The sequence below is a fragment of the Martes martes genome (assembly GCF_963455335.1).
Source record: "Martes martes genome assembly, chromosome: 11".
In the NCBI taxonomy this organism is placed as follows: Eukaryota; Metazoa; Chordata; class Mammalia; order Carnivora; family Mustelidae; genus Martes; species Martes martes.
Window position 1 is genome coordinate 33,385,610 of NC_137899.1, and position 20,018 is coordinate 33,405,627.

At 37.8% G+C, this 20,018-nt stretch overlaps 1 protein-coding gene across 1 annotated transcript in view; it reads left to right on the forward strand.

Moving 5' to 3' along the window:
• The first annotated feature begins 235 nt into the window (after window positions 1-235).
• DMTF1 (cyclin D binding myb like transcription factor 1) overlaps window positions 236-20,018 on the forward strand; it is a 44,214-nt gene continuing 24,431 nt past the window's right edge. Inside the window, exons 1-5 of the mRNA XM_080818885.1 lie at window positions 236-362; window positions 10,593-10,715; window positions 12,089-12,205; window positions 13,996-14,118; window positions 18,586-18,680. Coding sequence (XP_080675011.1) covers window positions 12,097-12,205; window positions 13,996-14,118; window positions 18,586-18,680 — 327 coding nt within the window. The 5' untranslated portion in view covers window positions 236-362; window positions 10,593-10,715; window positions 12,089-12,096. The remainder of the gene's footprint in view (window positions 363-10,592; window positions 10,716-12,088; window positions 12,206-13,995; window positions 14,119-18,585; window positions 18,681-20,018) is intronic.

Below are 20,018 nucleotides of genomic sequence, written 5' to 3' on the forward strand. Positions count from 1 at the left end.
CATCAGCGGCGGAACTGTAGGTACCGCGATGTCCTATTAGGAAGAAAGAAGAAGAGCAGACCACAAAGAACCACCACATCAACCGGTACCAAAGCTCCAAAAACCCGGGACTTCGAGCGCTCCGACTTGGCCGGAAGTGACGCGAGCAGCCACCACGCAGGGCCGTCCCAAGGGAGAGGAGAGCGGGAGGGGGAGCGTGCGGGGGCTGGGGGCGGGGCGCGGCCGTAGCTCCGTTTCCGGTGGCTCGTCGCGCTCGCTCACTCCAGCTGCAGCCACTCTTGCCCGTGGCTGCTTCCTCCATCCTGGTATTTTTTGGAGCCTCCATCCTGGTTCTTCCAAAGTGCCCGGACCCAAAACAGGAAGTAAGTGCGATGGAACCTTCAGGTCCCAACCGCCGCCAGGGCCGCTCCGCCCAGTGGAGCCTGTCCGGCCCCCTTGCTGCCAGCTTGTTCCCGCCGGCCGGCGCAGGCTGTGGGCACTCGGGCATCGCGGGCGGGGTCGGAGCTGGGCCTTCATGACGCTGAAGCTGCAGTCCCCGCACGCTCAGGCCAGGGCCTCCCTCTTAGGGCCGGGCCCGCGTTGGTGGCTCCGGCTACAGAGTCGGGTAGTGAGCGGCCGCCGAGGCGCAGCAGCGATCCGGCGGGGGCGGAAAATGGCGGCGGCTTCGGTGGAGCTAAATGGCGCCGGGACCCCTGGGGGTGGGGTGGGCCGGGAGCTTCGGTAGAGAATTGGGCACGAGAATGCGGAGAGTAAGGAAGCCTTAGTTTCTTTCTCGTGGTGTTCCTTTTTGGGGGTTTTTGGTCACCTTTTCGGTTTTTTGTGGTCCGGTGAAGGAGAGATGGGCTTGAGAGAGTTGGGCGGGTCTCGTCTCCCCCCCCGCCCCCCGCTTTTTTTTTTTTTCCTTTTACCTTGTTTGCGTCTTAGACTCTTCCATCTTTTGGGATTCGTTCTAGCTCTGCTGTTCAAGGCCCATGCAGAGGCAGTCGAGGTTGCTGGTCGCAGTATCTCGGTCAGCCTCTCTTAAAACGGGGGACTAGGACTGACTGCGGAGGGGAGAGTGTCCTAGTCGAGCAGAGAACCGTAAACGGCGTCTGCAGAGTAGTAGTTGTCATATTTTGCTGAGTTCTGAGGAAGTTTTTAAATTTTTTAATCTTCTTGTCCTTTACAATAGACTTTGTTTTGACCCAGTCTCTGGCGTAGATTGGGAGTAGAGGTGGCCAAGTGCCGTTCCATGCAGTTGAATGATACAGCATCTGTTTTTATAATAAAAATACTCGGTGAAGATGAGGAGAGGGTGGTAATTACATGAAATGTAAGTCAGTAGTCCCTCTCTCTTTCCATGTTTGAATCTGGAAATTCAAATTCGGTGTGTGGTTGCTCTTGTAACTTGATTCATCGTCGTGTGCCTCTTGACAGTAGGCGAGGCTGCTTGTTGGGACATCCGACAAAATTCATAGTGTGTAGGGTCACTTTCGAATATGCCGTGTTTTAAGAATAGAATAATACCATTTCGAAATTTTTTTTATCTTTTCCTAATTTTATTTTTATTTTTAATTCGTGCAAGGCAATTAACCATTTATAGCTTTTAAGCTCCAGCCCAAGTAAGAAACTATTCTTCCGTTGCGTTGAAAGTTTTACAAACGGCATATATTTTTTTTCTTTTTTAGTTAAAGGTTTTCATATTTTTCAGTTGGGGTTCTTTCTTTGATCCGGCTTTAAAGTTGTTTCTAATAATCATTTTGGTATTACTGGTTTGGTTTTTTTAGTGATTTGAATAATTACCATCACTTTAACATTTAAAGATTCTTTGGCAATAAATACCAAAAACTTAGCGTTTTACTCTGGTGGTTTAGTGATAAAAGCGCATTTATTAGTTTAAGATTCAGAAATATAGTTAAGATTTAGGAAAAAATTAATATTCAGTTCCTTACCAAAAAATAGGCTGTCTGAGAAAAATTTGGTGTGAGAATAGTTGCTGTTTTTTCATTTACCTGGGACAAAACAGCTTGAATTTGTATGGAAAAAAATTACAGTTATGAAAAATACACTTAGTGCTTATCTCATTATTTTTACTTCCATATACTTTTGTGCCACCAAAAAGCTAATTTTTATCTTCCTTAAATTTTTAATTTTTTTTTACTAGTTTAGTTGATAGGCTTATCCCAAAATATGCTTTTGGGAACTTATGGAGAATCTGCTTTTTCTGCGTGACTACCTATCTTTATTTGATTGCAGTTGAGCTAGATGGTGGAGCCAAATGCTATTGCCCTGTCTTCATCAGTAAGTACCAGGCATTGCATACTTGCTTAGAACTTTAAGTTCATACTTTGAGCAGTTAGACAAATAAATATATATCGTATAAGTACGTTCCTCAGAACGTAAAGATTTCAGAAATATTTTTGAGAGGAAGCAATCACAAGAATTTTGGAGTTAGGATTTGATCTTCGAAAGCAGAGTATGGCTGGGATGTGGTTACTAATAGAGAATTCTATCAAAAGAAGGCAAATGTCCTTGAATCTTTTTTAAGTTCCCTTTTTTAAGGTTTTTGTTTGTTCAAGACAGCAGGTTTATCTGATTTCACCCTGCGGCAATGGGAGAGAGAAGTGTATTTGTAAGGTTAGATATTGCTGGTTAGAATTGAAATACAAACAACAGAAGCTTATTTTTCTTTTTTTTTTATTCACTTCATTTATCTCTCCAGCATCTACAGACCCTAGTTTTTATTAATGTTATAATAAAATTGTATGTTCTGACAATAACTCCACGTTATTATAAACAGTTGCTTTTGTCATGCTCCATTAGGTACATTGGCTTAAGTTAGCACCTGTGAGGATGAACACACTAATGTGAAACACTAGCATCCCTAGGGGTTTACAACCTGGCATATTGATGTTAAAAATTTAGGAGGGCTGGGAAGTGTTTTTTGAAACACTGAACTTCTAGATCATTTTGAACACACATTTGTAATTGTTGCAGGGACAGCAAAACATTAGAACACTAATGAAGTTTAGGAAGAGTTGTACTTTTTATGTCTTAAATGCTACTTACGGGATGTTTATCTTCTCAAAATGGAGTTCTGTTTTTAATAGTCAATCTTCTCTTACTGCCCTAATCTGTAACGCTTTTTTTTTTCCATATAAAAGGTTTGCCTAGCAATTAGTGTACCTCTAAATGCTGTGCTATTTCAGTTCCAAAGCCTTTTTTATCCTCAAAAGATAGGAAATGACCTGAGAAAGTTAATAACTTTATTGCTTTGTTAAATGATAGATTTATTAAATGTATGTGGTATTTGTTTGCTTTCATATCATTCCTTCCCCGCCCCTTTCTTTACCTTTTGTGAAGAGAATTCTTGTAATAGAAATCACAAATAGGTTTTGGCTTTGCTTTGATTCCATAAAGATAAATAAAAGAAGGAATCTGTTTATTATGTCTGCTGCTTCAAGTTTGTGGAAATAGACCCCATTCCATGACTGAATTTCAGAAAGAAGTTGTCAGGAAAAAGCACACTGGAGATAGTTTTTCATTTTTTTTAAGCTGTCATTTGGTTATGTACACTCTTAACAGGCCATTCTTCCAAGCACTGGGTTGTCTACACTAATCTTTATTTACCATCACATACTATGTAGCAAAAGAAATTCTCATTATGTTTATTTACTGCTTATGTGTATGTTACTATCTGTCAAGAAAGTGTGCTTTAAAAATAAACATCAGTGTAAATCAGAGGACTGTGGAGATAATTTGATATATTTCCATTTAAAGAGTTTCTGATGGTTCCTTGCATAAAGTGCTCAGTTTTGAATGGATAAAATTTTTAAAATGTAGCCAAATACACATAATTATAAGCTCTTAAATCATGCAGTACATGAAAAATAGTCTTTCTTTTTAATCAACAGTATGATTTTATTGTCCAACCAGGTATGAAATGCTGCACTTTGAAATGAACCATACTACCAAGTAATTATCTTTGATAATAACATTGTTTTTCAATAGTTGGTTAATTGGGGGGTGCCTGGGTAGCTCAGTCAGTTAAGGGTCTGCCTTCTGCTCAGGTCATGATCCCAGGTCCTGGGGATTGGGCCCTGCTTAGGGGTCCATGCTCAGTGGGGAGTCTGCTTTTCCCTCTCTCCCAGCCTGTGTGCTCACTCACTCTGGCTCTCTCAAATAAAATTTAAGAAGAAAATAGTTGGTAGTTGAAATCAACAGCTTAAGCAACTAAAGCTTTTATAATAAACTGCACAAATAATTTTATTGTCACGGTGTGTAGTCATATTTTGCCACCTCAGAACTAAGCTGTTAGGATCATTAGTTACCTTAGTCTAGTATGCTTTATGTTCTTTATAACTTTGCTTCTCAAACTTTTCACAAAGTGTACAGAAGAGCAAATCCCCAGGGGCCTGGAACCACCATCCAAAGCATTCAACCTCAGTATGAAGTGTCCCTGTCTTAAATAAAATGAGTGTTCTGCATCTTTCTCTTCTGCCAACGATCTGTGTACCCATGTTCAGGATACAGGCATTTGATCTTCATTCTCTTTCACTAAAACTTTCTAATTAGCAAAGAGTTTTATTTCGAAATATCTTAAAACATATCTTCTAATTATTTATTACATATTCTGGAGGAAATCCACTTTATAAGCATTTCCTAAGGCATTAATTACATGCAATGATAGATATGGTGGTGGTCAATATGGGGTCTTCATAATAGCACAACCTCAAACAAAAGCTCATTTATAGGATAATGATTAGATAAATTTAGATACCATGCATCCATTAAAAGTGCTATGGAAGAATAAGTAGAAATATTGGGAAATACTCCCAATAAAGTAAGTGCAGGAAAAAGTTCAAAAGATGGGACAGTATGTTTGGAAAGTCATCACAAAATGTTACAGTGGAATATATGAATAACTTTCCTTATATTGGTTTAAGAAAAGACATCCGAAAATTAAATGTGGCCTTACACCAGAAACCTTGCATCTGTGTTTTTCAGTCAACTCATTCAATAAAATTCTAGTGTTACAAGTTCTGTAGCTTGCTTGATTTCCCTGTATAAAAGTATCTTATAATGTTTAGTCTTATCATATCTTCCAGTGTAGAATCCCGACTCCAAGCTTGTAGGGTCAGCAACTTTTAACTCCTCTGCTTTTCATTATCTCCACTAAAATATGCCCTCCCACACTTAGACAGTCAGAAACGGATACAAATTTATCTACAAAACTAATTCCCAAACTAGGGAAAAATGCATTTTTCTTGGTCGTGGTTTTTGGAAAATCTTGACACTTTACTTAGCAAATTAGGACCATTAAAGGCATACCTTAGAGATACTACAGGTTCATTTTCAGACACTGCAATAAAGCAAAAGTTGCAATAAAACAAGTCAAATGAATTTTTTGGTTCTCAGGGCATGTACAAGTTAGGTTTATACTTACTGTAGTTCATTTAAAAGCATGCAAGAGCATGTCAGAGCCAATGTGCAAACTTAAGAAAAAACTGTTACAAAATGTTATCATCTGAGTTTTTAGCTAGTCTTAATCACCTCAGATCACCACAACCAATATACAGGTGTTGGGTGCTTAGGGGAGATGGCCCCCTGGGGAGTTGAAAATCCCTGTGTAACTTTTGACTTCCCCCAAAACTAATAGCCTACTATGAACCAAAAGCCTTACCACTAACAGTCAATTAACACGTATTTTGTATGTTTTATGTATCATATACTGTATTCCTACAATAGAAAAATGGAAGAAAACATTTACAATACTGTATTGTAAAAAATCCACATGTAAGTGGACACATGCAGTTCAAACCTGTGTTGTTCAAGGGTGAGCTGTAATAATGAAAAAAATGTAAATAGTGTGAGAGTTACCAAAATGTGACACAAACGCAAAATGAGCAAATGCTATTGGTAGTACCAATAGACTTGTTTAACACAGGGTTACCATAAACCTTCATTGTATTAAAAAGCTTAATGTACAATAAAATGAGTTATGCCTCTGTGTAGTTTTAGTGGATGGAAATACCAGTCCTAAAATAATCCTTTGAATGTGAACTTTACATCAATACTGGAGTGAAGCAGGATGAAGGATTCGTTTCTTTGATTAAATTCTGTATTAAGTACCAGATCCAGAGTTGTTCTTTCGTTCTACGTTAAATAGGGTTCTCGTTCATTGGGAGCTCTCAATGAATACAAATGTATTTTTTCATTTAAATGTGAATGTAAGTGTTTGATTATAAATGTTTTATACTGCATTTCACGTGTTCTCTTGATTTTATTACTTTACTGTTGCTATTTAAGAAACCCACCAAATGATGGATGGAAACGTGCTAAAAAGCCATTTCATCAGTTAAGATGGCTGTTAAAATTTTTTTCCTCTTCTCGTTTCTAGTTAGTATAAAAATAGTACACACGATATAACCCTTTACAGAGAATGAAGGGAAGATATCTTTCTGATACATTTCCCCTATAAACCAAATAAGGAATAGGTCCAGAAGTTAAACATAACTTCATGTATGATGAATTAGAATGGAAGGCACTAAAATAGTCAGCTTTGTACCTTACTATCACAAGTTTATTCACCAACATTTCTCAGATACTCTCATAGTCCTATCAGAATACAGTATAGATGTGCTTTTCTAAATAACAGCTTTCTAGACATTACTGTACCTAGTACTCTCACTTGTCCTGAAAGCTAAACCTCATAAAAGACCTGTTTGTCTTGTCTCCCTACTTTGAATTCTCTACGTATTCCAGTAGGGCTGCTGTCCCCACTATACCTCAGATAGTTTTGTTAAAGCCACCAGTGTTCTCCGTATTGACAGATCAGATAGTCACCTCTCCATGATCTTCTCTCTTGCCATGGTTGACTACTTGATGCTCCTTGAAAAACACTCAGTGTGTCTTAACACCTTAGTTTTCCTTCTCCATCACTAGCTGGTCCTTTTCAGTCTCCTTTGCTTGCTTATATTTAGCTTGATTTTCACCTGTTAAAGGGTGCTCTGGAACTGGAATCTAAGCTGTCTTACCTAAGTTCTCTGGGTGATACTATCTTTAAAAATTATTTGCCGGGGTGCCTGGGTGGTGCAGTGGGTTAAGTCCGACTCTTAGTTTCAGCTCAGGGTTGTGTGATTGAGCCCTGCCTCAGGCTCTGCACTCAGGTCAGAATCTGCTGGAGACTTCCGTTCCCTTTCCCTTTGCCCTTCCCCCACCAAAATAAATAAATCTTTAAAAAATGTACTTGGATGACACTCATTTGTTTGATATGTCTAATCCTTGTTGAATTGCAGCTTCCAAAAGTCAATGTGATATCTTCATTTGAATACCTTATAAAGTTAATTATTCCTACTAATAGTAATAAAAATACATAATACACATCTGAGTGACCCCAAACTCAGTCAGCTGTTCAAGCCTAAAGCCTAGGAGTCCTCTTGAGATAGTTCCCCTTTCCTTAATTTCCATCATCTCTTCCTTGAGCAGATCCTGTCAACACTGCCTCCAGAATATATCCTTTGTTCAGCCTCCTTCCTTTGCCTGCTGTCAGCAGTCCAACAAGAATCCTCTCTTGGGCAACAGCTTGTCTTCATAACTTGCTTATCCACTCTCCATTCTGCAGTCTAAGTGATCTTTTAAAAATGTAAATTATATTCCCCAACTGAAAACTGTCCAAGGATTTGGAAGGCTGTGGGAGATCTACCCCTGTCTTTATCTCCAACCTTAAATTCAGCTACTCTTCATTATGGAAAGCCTCTGCCATACTGGCTGCTGGGTTTGGGGGGTTTTGTGTTTTTGTTTTTGTTTTTGTTTGCCCTGCAACAGGCCAAAGCAGGCTCCACTTTAGGGACTTTGCTATTACTAATCAGCTTTCAGTCACATTCTTGTAGTGGTGTCTCCTCATCTTGCTGAAGCCCTGGAAAGTAGCCATTAAGGTACTATTCAGTGTTGATAGTATGATACTATCTCTGTAAAAAGAGTATGTGTAGCAGAAAGGGCTTTGTTGACTTACATATGCATAAAATAACTGGAAAGAAGCCTGAGAAATTGATAAGAATTTACTTATAGAAGAGTTTACTTACTTAAAGAGTTTACTGTAAACTTACAGAAGTTTACTTACAGAGTTTACTTACAGGGAACTGGGTAACTAGGGAACTGGAGCAGGAAGCAGACTTCCCTGTATAACCACCTTCATCTTTGGAATTTTGAAGTATGTAAATGTGTTACTTATTAAAAATAAATTTCAAGTAAAACCAGATTTGTTTCCTAAATATTAATAAAAATAACACTGACCTCCTAGTTCTAACTACAGTGGGGAGTGGGAGAGGTCTCAAGAAAGTGAGTCAAGACCATAGCTAAAAAGACAGTTAATAAAAAAAAGTGGCCACCGTATCCCCAGTGCCTGGAGATTGCCTAAAACATTGTAGGTAAGGGATAAATATTTGTTGATGGAACAGATATGATTATTAATTTGCAAAGCGCCTTAGAACCATTTAGTAAGCTCAGACCTTAGTTGCCAAATTTTAAAAAATGAACCTAGATTTCTGATTTAAAGCTAGTACACTGCATAGGATTACCTGTAATCAATGGTTGTCAAGAATTAAATACTTTATTTCAGCTAGCCATTTCGGACTCCTTTTTTCTGGTATTATTTTACCATATCTTTATATTGTCTTAAATCTACCTTTATTTTTTCTTAGATTTAGACTAATTTGGTTCCTGATGAAATTGATTAAAACACTAAACCATTTACTACTTTGCACCTATCAAATGAGCTCGTGTGCTGTTTCTTTTGCTTCATGCTTTCTTTTTATTTAGGGAAAAAAAAAAAAAAAGGGTTGCCAAGAATAGAGTTTCTCCCTCAGTGGTTTGGGTATAAATTCAAACAACTTTTCTGGAAAGGGAGACTCAAAGGAAAACGGGCATGAGTCTCATCTTTGTTTGCCGATCTGGAGTTGTTATTAAGGGCACTGGTCTGGTGTACATGTCCTCTCAGGCATCCAGGAACTGGTCAAACAACAACTAATGCTCAGGTGTCCTCCTTAAGTCACTTAATGGCCCTGGAGCCTGGGGTCTTGTCCCAGTGTTTGGAGTCTGTGGTCTTGGAGAATGTTCCTGAGGACCTCATCTGGCCACCCCTTAGTTAGATGTTACCAGTTGTGCTGGAAGACTTCAGAGAAATCATTAATTCCTTGACCTTTACGAGGAGGACATACATAAGGCCTGTATAAGGTGGGGGTATAGGTCCTAGCAAAATTAGAAGCACGAAAAAGAACAAAAGAAAAAAAAAAACCACTTTTTTTTTTTTTCATGAGGTCCCTTACAGTTTCCCTGTCTCGATGTTACTTAAGAGTTCCAAGTTTTGGGACGCCTGGGTGGCTCAGTCAGTTAAGTGGCAGCCTTTGGCTCAGGTCATGTTTCCAGAATCCTGGGATCCCACCCTGCATCTGGCTCCCTGCTCAGTGGGGAGTCTACTTCTCCCTCTGCCTCTCACCCTGCTCTTGTGCTCTCATTCATGCACCCTCTCTCTCTTTCTCTCAAATAAATAAAATCTTTTTTTTTTTTTAAGTTCTAAATTTTTACTACATGGAAGTCATGTTCTTTCATGTAGTAATTTCCACTAATTAATACTGTTTAAGGAAATAGAGTATATAAATGTTTGAGTATGTTTTAAGAAAATGAAAACTTAGGAACAGCGCAGATGTCCAGTGATAGGGCAATTATTAAATAATGTCATGTTTTTTATGAGATTTAAGTTTACGTGATTCCGAAAATTTCAGTTAGATACCTAGTTTGGTTTCATCATGATTTTTAATATGAATAAACTCTAAAAAGCAGGATATAAATTGCTTACACACTATAGTATATACACATTTATAAACACACACACACACACACACACACACACACACACACACCCCAAAGAGAGTGAACTCTGCTTTTGATAAGTTTATGGATGACTTTTTTTTTCACATTGAATTTCTCCATCTTCTGCAGTAAAGTATTACTAACCAACCTTTTAAGAAAATTTAATGGATTCAGAAATAAGAACAACATTGGATTCAAGAGCTTGCTTGTAATTGACCTTTTCTGGCTCAGTTGTTTAGGGTTTTTTCCACAGATCTATAGACAGGATCCTGTTTACAGATAAACAGTTTTTAATGCTTTAAGATGAAATACAGTATTATGTGTAAAGAGATGTTGGTAAGTTATATAAGGAAAAAATATAGTTCCTGGTAGTATTTGTGGTACTCTACACCCGGGGTTAGGTTACAGATACTCTGTCTGTAGTTCATAGAACCGGTAACATAGTTGAACCTCTTTTTTTTCTGAGAATATTTGCCTGTTGAGGGACAACTTGGATTGAGAAACTGCCTATAATCTAAATAAGTACAGGATCTCTTCATTTCTGCCTTTCATTGGGAAATACTTTCAGAGGCTGATTTGATTTCTAAAATCAAATCTATTTAGAAAAGAATTCTGGTTTTTGTCATTCCTTTTCTAGTTGAGACCTCACGGAGGCTTGAGGATAGAGTGTCATGAGTATATTGACAGAACACAATTGTGTGTTCTTATTTAAGCCTTATTGTGTAATGCTTTTACTTTTTCAGAGTGTTGCAGAGGTAGGAATATGGGAGAGAAGCAGTCTGGATAACATGAAGGTGATGCTGGTGTCTAAGGGAAGGCGACTTGATTCTCTGGGAAGGGCTATACCTGTTTCATCTATTTTCTAGGTAAGCCTGCCTTTGTTCCAAGGACTTCACCTGTGTTTTGCAAATTCTGGTGATAACTAGATCATGAGTTCTACTTATCTTTAATTTTGGAAATGTCATCTTTATTATTGTTAAATGATTGATGTCCATTAAAACAGTAATTTGTAGAGTAAAACCTGAGTGAATCATTGGATCTTCACCATGTGCCTGTCAATAGATTTAACGTTTTTCTGCCAAGGGAAAATACACTTGAATAAATGGCAAATATGTGAACAGACTAAGATGTTGTATATAGGAGCCAAATATTGAGTGATTAGTATACATTAAAGCTTATGGCCTCTGTTATTTAGTTGGTAAAAAGTAGGTGGACAAGACCAAAATTGAGTATTGAGGGAAGAACTCCGTTGAGCATTATAAGGTGAACCCCAAAAACTTCAACCAGGCCCTTGATTTTAATTCAGTATACTTCCTCCTGTCAGCCATGAAGTATTTGTATTGTGAGACTGATCATTCAGTTTGTCTGAACAAGAGGAAAATAATGTATGTGTAAAATAGCAGGTCAAGGCACTTTAAACAAAATCAGTTCTCTATTCCTAACAATGGCTTACCTCTGTATCCATTAAAAAAAGCAATTTGGGGGGTGCCTGGGTGGCTCAGTGGGTTAAAGCCTCTGCCTTCGGCTCCGGTCATGATCCCTGGGATGGAGCCCTGCATCGGGCTCTCTGCTCAGCAGGGAGCCTGCTTCCTCCTCTCTCTCTCTCTCTGCGTACTTGTGGTCTCTGTCAATAAATAAAATAAAATCTTAAAAAACAGAAAGCAGTTTGGTCAGTGATGGATGTATGCGCTTATTTAGTATCATGGAAAAAAACATGGTGGGGATAATTCGTAGTGTTCTTAGTTTTCAGATAATAATAGAGCTTAAATACTTGTAAGAAGTGTTTTGGAGAAATAATTATTAGATTTATTGTAGATTTTCTAAGATACAAGGTTTAATGAATCTTCTGAAAGAATCAGAAGTTAAACACCTATTTGAATATATCACAAAATTGCCAATAAATAGTGGTGAGAGTTTTGCTAGTGAGACATGGATAAGATAACTTGGAATAGTCATTTTCATTGGACATGGTGAAACCAAGTCCATTTAAAAAATAAGTGCTGTAGGTTTTTAATTAGAGAAGTCAGATTCTTGCAGATTATTACATCTCACTCTAAATAGTGGGTATAACCTTTTGAAAAACAGTTTCTGAAGTCTGAACTGTCATTGCAGTTTCACATAAAGAACACTGTAGTGGATATAAATTTTGGGGGGTTTTGGTGGGGAGGAGGGGGAAGTTGGAGGCTACTCTCTGTTTGTATTTGTAAATAATGTTTTAAATCTGAAATCTGTTCTACAGATTTGAGTATGAGCACAGTTGAAGAGGATTCTGACACAGTAACAGTAGAAACTGTGAACTCTGTGACTTTGACTCAGGACACAGACGGGAACCTCATTCTTCATTGCCCTCAGAATGGTAGGAGAACTTGCTGATGTAGAATTGTAGATTTTTTTGAATTTCTGGATTTCATGTCACCTTTGATCCCTGTTACCCAGATAGACAGATTAGGCCAGGATGGTAGAAAAGGGGGTTATCTCTTTGGATCATGAATTAACCTTAATTTATATTTTTATTTTTTACATATATTGTGTTTTTAGAATTTACTGTAAATTTGAACTTTCAGTCTTGTATCTACTTTATGAATGAGTACAATCTTATGAGCCTACAAAGATGATGATTGATTAACTATAATATACTTCCTCTTTGATATCATTTGGTGCCTGCAGTGTATGTAGTACATTAGAAAATATAGTAGTCCTGTCAGGTTTTTTGCTACAGTCTGTTAGAGGATTCTACATGACCATTTGAATAAGATTTAATATGATTATCTGTAAAAAGTTAAGATTCCATAAGCTTGAGGCTTGTGATTTTGTTGTCACTTCTCTACTGTTCCTTATTTGTACTTATTTTTTATTTTGCTTTAAGTTTATCTTTGCTCAACCTAGGTTTTATCTTCTTTTCTCATTCAGTACTTAATTTCTGAATTTATTTCAGAAATAAATTTATTAATTTAATAAATTTATTAATTTCTTAATTTCTAATTTATTCAATAGATTTTAGTTACCACCTACCCATTAAAATGATTCAAACTTCTTTTAGCTGAATTCTGTGTTTCTCACAGACACCTTAAATTTCACATGTTCCAAACTGAATTCTTTTACAAAATCCCCAGTCCTAGTTCTCTCAGTCAGTTTCATTACTTCGTATCCCAGATCATAAATGTGGGTAGGAATAAACCCTTCTCTCATCTCCTATGTTCATTCCATCATGAAGACTTGTTGATAGTATTTTGTTTCTTAAATCCATCGCTTCCTTTGTCTCAAGTTGCCCTTTCTTAGTTCAGAGTCTCATTTCTCACCTGGGAGGCCCTAGTAGCCTTTTAATGCATCTCCCCACTCGAATTCATCTTCCAGACTGCTGATGACCTTGCTCATAATACTCAGTAGTGTAGTTTTGTTTGTTTACGTGTCCCATGGTTTTCAGAGTACAGTGATGGACTCCCATCATCTCCACTTTCCTTCCAACCTCACTTCCTGCCTCATTTCATAGATCTGTGTCCCAGCAATTCACAGCTGGCTTTTTTTCCTTACAGACCGTAAGCTTTTCCTACCTCGCTGTCACTGCAAATAATTATTCCTAGTGCCAGTGATAATCGTTTACCCCTGGCATCTGTTCATTCAAGTTCTTTCCAGTTTAAGACACCTTCTCCAGGAGACCTTCCTTCACCTGTAGTCTAAATTAGCTGCCTCTCCCCTCATTCCATCTGCGTAACTCTTAGAACACCATTTTGAAATCGTCGTTTTAGTCATCTCCTCCACTACCCTGTGAGTTTCTGGACAGTGAAGAGTATCTGGCATTGTTCTGTTCCCAGCACCTAGCACATAGTAGGCATTCAGTAAATACCTGTGAGTGATTTAAAGAACCAGCCCTTGTCTTTACGTGGGAAATATTTGGAAAAACAGGTCGTTAGCACAGAAGTGTGATGTTTAAAAAGTGGCACCCCGGTTCTCATAGTTCTTGCCATAAGAGTAGGAGCTGAGGTTCTGCACTGGGGACAGAGAAGGCAGTTCATTTGGAGTCCTACCTGCATAATTGGGCTAACTGAGCAGATTGAGAAGGTGGTTTTACAGTTACTGATTGGAGATTTGGGGTTTTCCTCATTGGTTTGAAGATTTTGAGATTTTTGTTTTATTTTGTTTCATTAGAAGCTGATGAAATAGACTCAGAAGATAGTACTGAACCTCCACATAAAAGGCTTTGTCTGTCTTCTGAGGATGATCAGAGTATTGACGATTCTACTCCTTGCATATCAGTTGTTGCACTTCCACGTAAGTCATTGTGTGTTAAGAACAGAGTTCCCTTTTGAAATCAAATTTTAGCTTGGGAGAGCTCTAATTGGCATTTCAGGGTAGATTTAGACCCATTATTTTTCTCTTTGTTTAGTCAAAACAACTCTTAACTAACACGTAATGAGTGGGCATGGCTCTAAATGCTTTTACATATACTGCCTATTTTAATCTTCTCAGCCTTTTTGTTTTTAATTGTCATCATCCTCCCCACCCCAAACTTTTGTAGACGTTTTCTCCTGATCGTGCTCCCCCATGAAATTGTAATACCACAGATACACTGTTTTTTTTTAAGTACTATGTGTATGTATTATTGTTTTATTAATAAAGAGAATGCTTTTTTTCACCCACACCTCGCCCAGAAGCACGTATGCCCTCATTGAAAAAATATGCCGTAGAGTAGGTATTATGACCCCTGTTTTATAATGAGGAAACTAAGGCGCAGAGAAGTATGAGAACTTGTCTGAGGTCATACCCAGCCATTCCGGTTCTTGAGAAATTTAACTTTGCTCTCGGTATCAAGCAAAATCACATCTTCATCCTGTTGGAAAAAACGAAGATTAGGTTTTCATCATGGCACACCTTGCCTTCACAAAGTCTATGTGCACTTTTTATGTACAGTTTATTCTTACTCAGTTAAATAGAAAAGAAACCATTTGTTATATTAGTTTACTGTGAGACTTTGTTCCAAGATACCATTAATGTTAGCATTACTAATATTTACTAATACTGCTTCCAGTGACATACACAAACATAATGTATTTCTGATTAAATGATCTTTCCTTCTAGTGATGATTCATATGATTTTTAAACTCCTCATTTGACCATTGTTAGGTTGTGATCCAGTCTTAAAACTTGACTGGCCTGTGTGCACAGATACAATCCTATATGGACATTTTCTAAGCTGGAATTTTTTAAAACTCAGATATAATTAATCTGTAACATTATATTAGTCTCAGGTGCACAACATAATAATTTGGTATATGTATATGTTGTGAAATGAACATAATTCTAGTTAAAATCTGTCACCACACATAGCTACAGGGTTTTTTTCTGTGATGAGAACTTTCAAGATCTGCTCTCTTAGCAGTTTCCAAATATACCATAGAGTATTATTAGTTTTAGTCACCATGTTGTACATTACATCCCCAGAACATAAAATAAAACAAAAATATTTATCTCACTAAGCCAGAATTTTTGAAGGATTATTTTCACATAAATTATGACTGGTTAATTCATTTGGTTAAAGTTGAGTATTTTGGTCATGATTGTATGTTCAAACTACAGTTGATATTTTGTTCTATTCTATGATGTTAGACTGAATCCTTCACACACACACTTAACTTAACTGGGTGGGATAATTTAGCTATGCTGACCTAAAAGCTCCTGACTGCTTCATGTGGGGTCTTAGCATCATCATGTTTGGAGGACATTCTGGAACCTAATATTTACAGTAAGACTAAATTTATGAAACATGGGCTTTAAGTATTGTTCTCTAAATTGGTAAAAAACATGTTGATAACATCAACTTGGGAAAACTCCATTTAAAAAAAAGTCACATAAAAACATGAAGTCCTGTGTCCATCACCATCACATGGGACTGACTGAATGGGCATGTCATTGTTTGTTGGAGTTCAGGGAAGTAAATTTCATTAGCTCTTAAAGATTTAACCTCAGATTTTATTTTAATAGTTAAGTTTTCATTATATGCTTTGTAAAGCTGATAAAAGTTTATGTCTGGTCCTTAAAAGTCCTCTTAAGTCTCATGTTAATCATTCTATATCACTTACTACTTCTTACCGCAATTATCTACCACCCCATGTACTCCATTCCCTATTCACAGAACTCTTGGTGATTATTTAGATGATTGTTGCAGTATCTTAGCCTCTTCTGCCTTTTGTTCTCCACACTACCTTGTTTATTTCTCCCATTACCTCCTTTGCTGTTACCTACTAACTGAAGTCCATTTGTGATCCACTTCCAGCACTGCTTCCTGTCTTTCCAGGTTTCTTCCTCTAATACTCTTGAATGCTTGCAGTCCTTTGCCCACTAGGACCCACTGATCTTAGCACTTTTGCATTGTTCTTTTTCACTTGGACCTTTTGTTTCTTCCATACCCAGCTTGTTACATGGTTAATCTTGCATTTACCTGCAGATCCTTTTTTCCTTCTCTCACTTCATTACCCTTTAGTGAAACCACAACCCTGGTTAAATCTGTGGCTGTTTATGTCTACATTGGTATAGCCAGTTGGAAAACAGCACAAACAAGCTAAGTGGTCTTACTTTAAATTCATGATTATTAACTTGAAGTGGGCTCATACTGTTGCCTGTCAGTCACACCACACTTACCAAATGATGTTTCTTCTCCCGCTTAGAAATGACTGTTTCATACGTTCCTGGAACCTCCAGTGTTTTTTCCACCTTTGTTAATCTCAGCAGATAACCTTGCTTCTACTTACTGAGAATATTGAAGTAGTCCAGATAAGTTTCTGCAGATTTCCACTACTACAAAATACATACCCACATGTAGCTATGTCTATATATTCTGCCTTCTAGCTAAAGCCAGCCCTTTGCTTAACTAGATCTCATCCCTTTGACCTACTCAAGGACATTGTTGCTGCATTTCTTCCCCCTCCTCTAAATCATCAGTTTTTCATTCTCCACTGGATCATTCCCATCAGCACTACAAACCTACTATAACTTCTTCTTTAAAAAGTCCCTGGGATGCCTGGGTGGCTCAATCAGTTTAAGTGTCTGCATTGGCTCAGGTCATGATCTCAGGGTCCTGGGATTAAATCCTGCATAGAGCTCCTTGCTCAGTGGGGAGCCTGCTTCTCCCTCTGGCTGCCACTCCCCCTGCTAGTGTACGCACTCTGTCTCTCTCTCTCTCTGACAAATAAATAAAATCCTTAAAAAATAAAACAAAAAATCCCATTAGCCCACTTTGGACTCCCATCTAACTTATTTCCTTTCCTTTAGAGCAGAATACTTTGAAAGAATTGATATACTTACTTCCATTCTTCCTAAACCCACTCCAGTCAGGGTTTCACCTCTTAATCATTTCATCAAAACTGTTCTTCCCAGGTCTCCAGAGACTAGTTTGTTGCTAAGTCCAGTGGTGATTTTTTTGTTTGTTTCAGTCTTCTTTACTTGAGCTATCCACAGTTTTTGGCAATATTTATCACTCCATCTTCTCTGGAACATTTTGTCATTTGGTTTTCAGGGAACACATTCCTGTAGTTTTTTCTACCTCACTCTCTGTGCCTTCTGAGTCTCTTATGCAGACCTGTTCACATAGCCTGGCTGTAAATTGGAGCAGACCGGGACCCAGTTCTTCTGCTTCTGTTTGTTTCCTCTCACTTTCCAGAATGTATAGTTTCAAATCCTGTCTCAGGTGATGATGCCCAGATTTATTTCAGTCCAGACTTTATCTTAATTCTAGATGTTCAGCCTCAAACTAGTGTGTTTAAAACCAAGCTCCTGAAACTTCTTAAATTCTAACATTTGCTTCTTCCGCAGTCTTCTCTAGTTCATTAATGGCAGGTACGTTCTTCCACTAGGTCAGATTTTTAAAACTTTCATAACATCCTGGACTTCACGGTTTCTTTCGTATTTAGTTTATCCACAAATCCTGTTGGTTCCCAAATCAAAATATACCCACAATTTGAACTATTCATCACCCTCACTTGAGTTCTGCCCCAGTCACCAATTTCTCTTACCTGGATTATTGAATTAGCTTCTTAAGTGATTTCACTGTAGCCCTTCCTGACCTCAGACAGTTGTCTCCTTAGGAGCCAGAGTGATCCCATTAAAATAAAAGTCAGATTGTCACTCTGTGTCTTCTAGTAGTTTCCTCTCTGAGTGTTAAAGCCAGAGTCTTTACATTGGCCTTCAAGCCCCCACACAGTATCTTAATGTTCTTGTTCAGTCTTCTCTGGTCACACTGTCCTCCTTATCATTCCTTTGAACAGTCCAGGTGTGCCCCTATCTCAGAGTCTTTGCTCTTGGCTTTCCTTCCACATGAAGTGTTCTTCCTCAAGATACCTGTATGACTAGTTCCCTTTGTCATTTGGGTTCAAATCTTTGTTCCTTTTCCTGGCCTGTTACCTAAAATTTCAGTCCCCTTCCCCAGTACATTCCCTTTTCTGCTTTATTTTTTCTCATTATTCATCAACATTGGCATAATAGGTTCATTTTGTGTCTTTCCCCTACTAGAATATAAGCACCACGAAGGTAGGACTTTGTTTCATTTGCTTACTGCTGTCTTCCCGTTACCCAAAGCAATACCTAGTATGTATCAGGTACACAATAAATTTTTGTTAAGCATATATATGGCAAGGAATATATTAGGAAATTAGATGGTCACATATTTTTTCCATGGATTTTTTTTTTTTTTTTTAATTAGAATCTGCTACTATTCTGGAGTTGAATTGTTCTTTTTTCTTGAAGTTTCAGAAAATGATCAGAGCTTTGAGGTGACCATGACTGCAACCACAGAGGTGGCAGATGATGAGATTACTGAGGGAACTGTGACCCAGATCCAGGTATAGTGAGTCTTTTTACTGACCGCAAGAGGATTATCCTTAACACATACCTTAGGTGGTAAAATGATGAGAACATAATTTGTCTGACAAAGGACAGAATTGAGGTAAGACTTATTATTTTCATTCAGGTTTCCAGTCCCCACTTATACGACTCTCAGAATAGTAGGCAAAGATAGAGTTTGAAAATTCATTCCCTGTAGAGTGGTTCGCATCTGTTGAGACAGATGGTGCACGTGCATTCTTTAGCTACATAGGATGATCTCACTTGAGCTATTAAATAACCTTAAATCTTATCTTACCAGTTATATAAGATATTGGTGTAAAGCTTTTTAAGTGTTACCCAGCAGTATCTCTGGTGACTGATTTAGAAGGGCTACATATGTGTTGTGTTCTAATATGAATGGAAGCTATTCATTTCACATGGATTTTAATTTTAACAGTTGTAGTCCCTTTTGGTCCTTCTAGGACTAAGATACATTTTACCCTGAGTTAAGTGGTTGGATAACAGGCAGGGCCTACTGCTTTCCTTTCATGTGAACTTCTTTGTATCTTATATATGACTTATTTCTGGGAAATGTAATCAGAATTCTTTGCTCTCTTAGATAGCCTGGAGCTTAAATCTGTTTTACTTTAAAGTTAATGTCTGGCTGATTGTGCCTTTCTTTTTAGTATCTTGTCCTTTTGCTTTATTTCTTTATTAAATAACATATTTTTGAAGTAGATAATAGAGACCTTAGGTCATTATTTTTCCAATGACCCTTCAGTTAAGTGTAAGAGTTACGAGTTGATACATAACATCAAGGAGTGAGGAAATCTCTGGTGAGTGCACTGTGAACCTTCTTCACAGGGAGCTTCACAGTGGGTCTAGAATGACAGGATTTCTAGAGGAGTGAGTCTTTCATGTACATCAAACAGTTTTGAGCCTGCTTAGAGATCCTCATAATCTGCTCTTGGATTTGAGTGGGTGATTTGGACAAGCATTTTTTTAAGGCCTCTGAAGCTATAGAGCACGTTCTTCAAAACTGGGCTTGTCAAATTCATTTCCAATTCAAAGACTGTATAGTCTCACTTTGTTTCGTTTTCAGCACAGTAAAAATAGCTATGTATATATACATGTGTGACTTGGTTTGCAACCTGCTTGTTAAAAGATTGGGCAATGGCAGTGTGAGTTAGACAAATTATAGGGTTGTTTTGTTTGGGTTTTTTCTTAAAAGGTAATGAGCTATAATTTGATATTAGCCTCTCGGTTTGTTATTACCATTTTAGTGTGTGAAAAACATTTAATAATTTCTAATACTTGTTTCATAAAAATACCACTAGGTTGTGAGTGAAAGCATA